At 45.9% G+C, this 8,471-nt stretch overlaps 1 protein-coding gene across 2 annotated transcripts in view; it reads right to left on the bottom strand.

Annotated features, from left to right (window-relative positions):
* Nucleotides 1-3,062: 3,062 nt before the first annotated feature.
* The window catches only part of LOC126867709 (UDP-glucosyltransferase 2-like), a 28,311-nt gene continuing 22,902 nt past the window's right edge, over nt 3,063-8,471 (bottom strand). For both annotated transcript variants that reach the window (XM_050622525.1, XM_050622524.1), the window contains exon 4: nt 3,063-5,915. In XM_050622525.1, the coding sequence (XP_050478482.1) occupies nt 5,618-5,915 (298 nt within the window). In that variant the 3' untranslated portion in view covers nt 3,063-5,617. The remainder of the gene's footprint in view (nt 5,916-8,471) is intronic.

The following is an 8,471-nucleotide window of genomic DNA, read 5'->3' as shown; positions in this document are numbered from 1 at the left end:
CGAAAGTTAGACGTTGCCAACACGGAGAATCCTGCATTCGCAGGAATATCGCGAGAACGAGGATCACCGTCTCGCGTTATTATTCGCGGCAGGGATCAGCCAAGTATAAACATCGCGGAGAAAGTCATACTCCTCTCCAATGACGATCGTTTGTCCCGCGTCTCACGAAGGAAGGCAAAATAAAGGGCCGAATGGCGGAATTTCGCTTGGCAAGCTGGAGGAGCTAATCTACCGACATAAAGTTGCTCCATAGAGTGAGAAGCAGAGGTGCTTTAACGCGTACCGCAAATTATACCCTAACCAGGAGAATTGGAGGATGAAACAGCAGCCAACCAAAGATGGAAGAATACGGGATGAAAAGAGAGGAAAGAAACGAGAGGGCGAGGAGTTTGCACGCGACTCTTTCCAAGGCAATCTGTAACTTCTCCATTCGACGCTAACAACCAACCAACACGAAGAGAGAGGCGAACACGAAGAGGGAGTTCTTCACACAGAGTCCGACTGCTCGACCTCTAATACCGTCTCCTTCGTCCCCTCATTTTGGCCACCATCTCCTTTCGGCAAAGTACGCTCCTCCGCCCCCTTGTTCCTTTGGTCTCGTTCCGAAGTGCCGTTTCTCGAATAAACAGTCTCAATGGAAAGGGAGCCGGTGGCCTGCTGTGGGTCGTCGAGGAAACGGGGTTGAAGGTAGGGGAGGAGGGTGAAAACGACCAAGTCCTTTTCGAGGAGCCATGAGTAACGTGTGGTCTCGGTCTCGCTGGCCGCAGTAGCTTACTCGCTCTACAAACGTTCCTTGATGAGATCGACGTGAGTACTTGGAACTCTGTCTGGCTCTCGAACGAGGCTCCTCGAAAGTGTGGCTCGGTCGAGAGTCGTTCGGCCTCCGGTTAACGAACTAAATTTCCGCGAGACATTGCCTCTAATACCTTTAAGAAACGTTTGCGGCCCTCGCTGTACCACTCCCTTATTCACACCAACTATTTTTGCAAATTATTTGTGAACGTGACCCAAAGTCTGGTCGATCATCGCCACATACGCGGCATTCGAGTCTCACCTTCTTTTCCTTTATCCTTATGTACGGGCACGTCGGAAACGAATCGCGTTCGACGATCTCTGCGTCGAAAGGCACCTGTTGCCACTAGCCAGACGGCTAATTCCTCGACGCGAAATCATCCGCTCAGCGACCTCTCCACTCGATAATTTCTTGAAAACTGACCAAATCGAGCCCTTAGTTTTGAATAAATTGTTTCTACGTAGACGTTGTTGCTAGCCGAAGAATAATCACCGATTAGAAGGAAATTGAAGTTGCGAAGCAATGATATATCAATGACGGGTATCAATTTGGTTCTGCTATATAGCGCGCGCTAGTTATACCTCCCATGGGATAAGGATTTACATTTCAATAGACAAGAAAAAAGCAACTTAGAAGCCCGGCAAGCTTCTTGTCTGGCTTTCTGGTCATTAAGAAAATGGATTCGTTCTTCTTCGAAATGGAGAAGCAACGTAGACGTCGTAAGATGATTTTCTAAGAAAAATAGTAGACGATGTACATCGGCTGCAAAGACGACACAGTCAATCAGCGAAATTAAAGGAAAACGTTGGCCTAATTGAAAAAGTTTTCTACGTGGATGGAAGATGAACTAGGCTCCAGGGGTTCACCAAACAGTTCAGCAAACAGGAGGTAAATGTTTAAACTGGGACGTAAAGCTCGGAAGGAATTACATTTAAATTAGATTACCGGTCCCGTAAATATTGGAATTCTACTCTAGCCGCCGCGCCGCTCGGGTGGAATCGTATTAAAAAATATGAATAAATATCACTCTATTCCTCGAATATTATACCATTCTATTGTCCCGCGAATGGAAACGCCCTTTGCTTCCGGTTAATTTCGTTGATACGTATTATTCACGTTGACCCACGGTAGCAGCAAAGTAGAACGCACGCGCATCTGGAATTTAATTAGCTTAATTAAATCCGGATACTTGCTGAATCTTGCGCATTTCCACGAAATGCACACTGCACACCCATCCACACGTGCGCACACAACACGCACGGATCTAGGCACACGCACACAGAGCAGATCGCCCGACCTGAAATCACGATGAAAGAATATGTTTGAACTGTGACTTAACTTGTAAAATATGCAGCCCGGTTTTGTAGTCCGGGAACGAAAACGCGAACAGACCTCAAGCGCATTCGGATGCCAGCTTTTTAAACGCAGTCCCATTCGAAAGGCGGAAAATACAGGAACTTTAAAAAAAAAAATGCTCCCAGCCGCGAGGGATAGATACTGAAACTCAAAAACGTGCATCACGGTGCGCCTCCCATGTTCATCGCATGGCAGCTCTTTCTCGTGAATTTTCACGAATTTCAGACGTTTCCTCGGTGGGAAACATCGATACTCCAAAATTTTACGGCGAAGGATAAAAAATGAAGTAGATTTCGAGAGTTCGCTAATGAAACCGGCTTACACGGAAATACCAAGCCGGGAGAAATAATTTTTAACATTTCCATATAATTTCATCAGATTCTTTTGAATATTCCTCCTGACTAAATGACAAAAATGCTTATTCTATCCACTTCCTAAAAATCTTTGTCGACTCTCTTAATATCTCAGCGACTAAAATTATATATTGCTCTGTCGTCCATTTAGTAACGAGCACAACTGGATCAAAATTACGTGCGGCCTATTTACGTTCACGAGCAACAGTCAAATCCTGTTCCATTTGACCTGCTCTCGTGTTCTAACCTGTGCGGGAGAGAATATCCTTCGAAGGAAGACTCGATGCAAGGAATGGGGCGGGACCCGTTCATGATTCAATCAACGAAGTTAAAGCGAGCGCGAAATGACGCGACACAAACTCGGGGCTTACCCCCGAGTTTTCATCCCCTTGAACGCATTACGGCAACGCACCATCCTTTCTTCGAATTCCATTCATACGAGCATCGTGCTCGCGTTTCGACGCTTCAACCCGAGGCCAGAGTGTTTTAACGTATTTCATGTACCATAGATGGTACACCGAACTTCCCAGTGCTGGATGTTGTAATAAAAAGCACAAAAATATAAGTAAACAAGTCTGAAATATTAACAGTTATAAATGTAACAAGATAACAAATAGAAAGTCACACACACACACACAAGCTGCAATCAATGCATCCAAGATAGATCGTTTAAAGTCTACAAGACAGAGGAACCATTGAACTTCTCCCGTGAAACATCGTAGTACGCAACGACCGTATTTCGATGATAAAATAACTTGAAAAAGTATTTTCTATAACAACATGTCTCGCAGGAAAACGATCCCGCTTTCCCGTTGTGTTTCGAACGGTTAATGGGCTTTTTAAGTTCGCGAACAACGCCGATGGTGGATCGACACGGTGCCAACGATATTTCTCGGTTACTTTGGCTATATTTTCACAAAAAATATCTCACTGGTGAGGATCGCTTAAAGACGCAATTTAATCGGGAACTTTACATTCCATTACGCCGCGCCGTAGAAAAAGTACCGTATCGCCGAAAGTACGTTTTCCTCTAGTCCGCGCGCGTTCGAGCCCCCTTCGACCCTCGGTCCACGTCTCGAATCGCTTTTTTAAAAGCTTCCTATCCGTCCAAAGAGACTGCTCCAAGAAAAGTTCCCCTTTGAAGCTGATCCGTCGAACTTTCATCGCAACGGCTCCGGTCTCGTCATCAATAAATATTATCGTCCGACCGACCACGTTACCGACAGCGAAACGACGAGTTTTCCTCTTCACTCTTTAAACACTGGAATTTTTGACCACTGAAAAATAACAACCGCGATCGGGCACAGCTATGCAAGGAACTTTATTTCCTCGCGCGAAACGAAGTTCCAATCCTCAACATACATTGACAATCGTTTCGTTTCGTTCGGTTCCCGAGTCGCTTTTCGACTATAAAAGCTTACGAAACGTGGGACAACGATGAGAAAAAAGAAGCTACACAACGCGAAAGCCGCGACGACTGGGAATACACGCGTATTTTCTATCTCCCGACCTGTCCTTTTTCAAACTCATCTCGACAAACTGTAGGTCACCCCGTAGGAATCCGTGTATACACTTTTCAGTGGAATAATGTTTCGCGACGCATTTTGCGGCTGTGCCCGCGCAAACTTTGTCAAGTAAATATTTGACACAATCTGGCGCAAGTACGAAACAATCCGTCCTCCCCGTTGAAACAGGGGATCCGGTTGCGGCTGAAAGCACCACAGAACTCTGTTCCGATGCATTAGTAGCTTCCAGAGATGGACAGAGAGAAAGCATTTGGCAATCTATTATAATATTCCTCGATAATCTGGCCAACAATCCATGTAACTACAGAATTCCATCCACGATATACTCGCTATCCGAATAATCTGTCTATCGTTTTGTCCTTCATAAAATCCTTCTTAAAACTTTATTTTCTAACAAAAGCAAACAAATGAAAAACAGTTCGTCATAAGCTGTTTTAAAGAGATACGTTTTTATCGAATATCCCGATAAGAGTTAGGAACCGGCACGATCACGACGTCGACTTATCCAGACGCTTATCTCGTAAAAGACGAGAGAGAACCTCTTCGCGTTTATCGTCTCGTTTGTATCTTCATGAGCCGATCCCACGTGTCTTATGCTGCTCGGGCACTCATGCGAAAATCCGCGACGTGGAAAGAGGCTGAAACCGGTGAAGGGAAAACTGAGACGCGGGCGAATAGAAGCGAACATCCATCCAGTCCCGTTTAATCCGCCGATGTTAGACGTGATCCATCTTTGTTGTCCTCGCTGACTCGTCCTCCTTCTTCTTTAAGCAAGCTCGTCTAACGTCGAGCTGTATATTCCGCGTAGTCGAGTACACCGTTGGTTCCCCGGGACTGTTGCCTCCATCCGTGAACGCGCAGCTTCAACCGTCCTCTTCGTCGCAGTAAAGCCTCGTCGTTCTCCTTGCGTTGTTCCCTTTGCCGTTGTTGCGAGAGCCAAAGCCAGTTGACGCAGTCAGTGACTCGGCCACCTGGGAAATACCCAGTAATGCCCGCAAAGCTGGTTTCCTTTCTCGCTCTCCTCCTTTCCTCTCTTCTTCTTTCCTCTCTTACTTCTTTCCCCGAATTCTTCCGGGTTTCTCCTTAAGGTTACCTTTTTTTCGTAACGCTGTCTGTCTTTAGTCACAGACTTCTATTTCTACTACCCTCGGTCCTTGTTTCAATAGCTACAGTTGTTCAAGTAAGAAGAGCACAGAGAGTCGAGCGTCTGCGAAAATTGCCACAGACTTCCGCCTCTCGAGCGATGTAATCAGAATTACGAACACGCGCTCTCGGACGCTGATGATTTAATTTATCGACCGACGCCAGCTCGAATAAAAGGACTCTGTGATTGGCTATTGTCGGTACACCATGTCGGAATTCGCTTCAAGCATGATCGACCCGTTGTTTTAACGAAAGCTGCAGGAAAATTTTACGATGCAACATTCCTAGCCGCGTTAAATCAAGGATATATGGATGCGAGGTATGTTTGTATATGTCTCGTGAACTTCGTCGTCTCCTTGTTCCATCGTACACTTTCTAAAACATCGTTCGTATCTTGTTCATTTTTTACGTTATTCGTCGTCTTAGAGCTTCCAACGGCATAGCCATCAATCTCTCTTCTTCGACATTGCTCCGTTCTTCTGCTCCTGTCTCTTCGTGGCTCTGGTCAGAATGCATTTCAATATTCTGTATGAAACATAGAGGCTGAGCAAGGCAAGGACTGCTAATGTAACCATGACATCGATGAGATTGCGTTGACACCAGGACATGTTCGCTGCCTCGCTCCTGATGTATGGAGAAGCATTTCCCCGACCAACGTATTCTGTCCACCATACTGCCGTTTCTAACGGAGTATTTGGTCGATCCTTGAAAGCTTTCGAAAGCTTCTTGGCATTTTCACGGTACCTGTAACAGAAACGGGCCACCGCGATTAACATCGAGTAGATTAAGGTTTATAACAATTAGTAAATTTAACTTCCGTTGTCACCGACGTATTGTCACGTTTCATCGATCACGCTACTGGCGCAATTGTTCTGCTTTTTATTTTCATTGAACATTCGTTGTTGATTCCTGTTTTGTTTTTGTTTGCTTAAACACCGGTTGGAAAAAATTCCTGTCGTTCTTCGGCAAAATGAAATTTCAGCAGCGGCGGAAAAGTATGAAATAACAGAGGCAATAAGTGAATAACACTAACGGAATAGACGAAATAACGTAAATTTTTCAGCCAGAAAGGACAAGATCGTAATAACCCGGTCGCATCAGACTATACAACCAAACGACTTTCCACTTCCTGCGCGTTTACTTGCTCGCGTTTCCATTTACCACGGCACAGCAAGTCACCGGTGACGCAAACGTTCGGTGTTTTTTCTATCCTCAACTTTAACAACCGTGCCCGATACAATAGCCGGCGACTCGATGAATAATTCATGCAATATACCGATCGATCCGCTACTCGATATCGCGGCGAACGGGAAAAGATGCCGCGGGATACTTTATAAATATCTCCGAGAGCTTTTAACGGTGCGCTTATCGTTCACCCGGAAACAACTCCGACCCCAGTATCGATGACAACCCGTTGCAACCGTTTCGACAAAAGCAAAAAGAATCGTCGTTGGTTCGAGTTGAAACGCGTGTCCGTTCGAAACGTGCGCTGTCCGCACTGTCTGCGTGCCTGGAGATACCATACGTGGACCATGTCGGGTTCACCAATCGAGAAACATAGACGCAAAAAAAAAAAATTAGAGAGAAGAGTAGGAAAAAAGAGAGAAAAAGGTTACAACGATGGAGTAAACGAGGGATGAAGAGGAATAACAGAGGCCAGGGAAACGCTAGTGGATAGACGAAACGGATGAAGAGGAAGAGAGTGAGGGAGCGGGAGAGAGAGAGAGGGAGAGGGAGAGAGTGGGTTGCGCGCTCGCAACCAGCCCTGACGACCCGGAGCACACAATTTACCAATCGGTACTCTCCATTATTCGTGTTTACAGCTGCAGGCCGCGAATCAACCTGGTCCCCCTGTTATTTGCCTCGGTCAAATTCAGTCGCAGCCCTGCGGTGGTTTTGAATTAACCATCAATTTTAAGCGCGTTCGACGTCCCTTCCGTCAACGCAGCGCACAATCCATCCACCAGCGGGGACAGGCCACGATGTTTCGCAGGGTGTCGGACAGACGTTGCGCGAAGGGAATTAATTTATTGCCGGCAGAAAGCGGAGAGTACGGGATAGGAGGAAGGATTTTCATGCGGGGGAAAGCGGGATGAATGAAAACTAACGCAAAGTTGGAAAAAGAACGCAAACCTGAAAACGCGCTCGCTATAAGCCGACTAATTCGACAGAGACACGGTAATCGAAGATCGATGATTCGCTGTCGGCTCAGTGTCACTTTCGAGCTGAATATAATGCAACGTAATACCATCAGGAGTCGTTGAAGATGTATCGCGTGCGATATTTCGAAAAATCGAGTCTGATTATAATCCTCGGGATATTACCATTTTCACTTCATCCAGGGGAAAAAGTTGTGCGATATTGTAGAAATTTTTATTATATTATCCCGCGAGATGTGAAAAGGTAAGAATATGAAAGTAGTTAATTCGATGTTTTATTTATCGGTGTGTTTCGAACAAGTTTTAGAACTAAAGGAAACTACGAACAAGCAGAGCTACACGAAGAAAATATTTAGAGATTCGTTTCTATGCATTAACACTATGTGGAAATATTTCCCAAGGGTGTAGTTATGAAATTACACGAGATAGTCTCTCAGACTTTTGCGCAATTGATATATATTCTCCCTGAATAAACTACGCGGACACCCTCATACCCATTTTTCATCCCTTAATCTCAATCACTCGGCCCTTCCACGTATCTCGCAATAAACAATCTTGCCAAAGTCTCATTCCGATGATAAAGACCCATATAGCGAACAAACTAAATCTCTCTTTTATTTAACCTATATGTAATTGATCGTACGCTCCAGTGATTCTCCGCGCATAGAGATCGGGGGGACAGTTCGAAAGAGGATGGGTTTCGCGTTATCGGAAAACGAGCGAATTTATTTAGCCGGGAAAGTCCGAAGGCAGATGTCGCGAAAGTTACGCGAGAAACCATTTCTATCCCCATTTCTGAGGCCGACTCGTATCTCCGGGGGATCATAATTCCCGCGATATCTCGGGGATCGTTGTCGCTCCGGCTGGAGCGGCCCCGACACGTTACGAACTTACTTTCCGACTTGTAACGTTATCGCAGGGACTCGGGGAGGCCTGTGCTCGGCTCCCTCGATGCGACTTCGCCGTTCCGAAACTCGTGCACCCGCAACTCATCCACACGGACCACCCTGCGCGGGCAGAATTACTCGGTTTGGGGATTCTAATTGCAAACGGAGAAAGAAAGATGTTCCTCCATGTTCTACTACTGTGTTCCACCGCCGTAGAAACGGCTGCTGCAGCCGTTGTCCTACCTACGGCTGAA

The sequence above is a fragment of the Bombus huntii genome, chromosome 7, assembly GCF_024542735.1.
Source record: "Bombus huntii isolate Logan2020A chromosome 7, iyBomHunt1.1, whole genome shotgun sequence".
Lineage (NCBI taxonomy): Eukaryota > Metazoa > Arthropoda > Insecta > Hymenoptera > Apidae > Bombus > Bombus huntii.
This window is presented reverse-complemented; position numbering and strand designations above follow the sequence as displayed.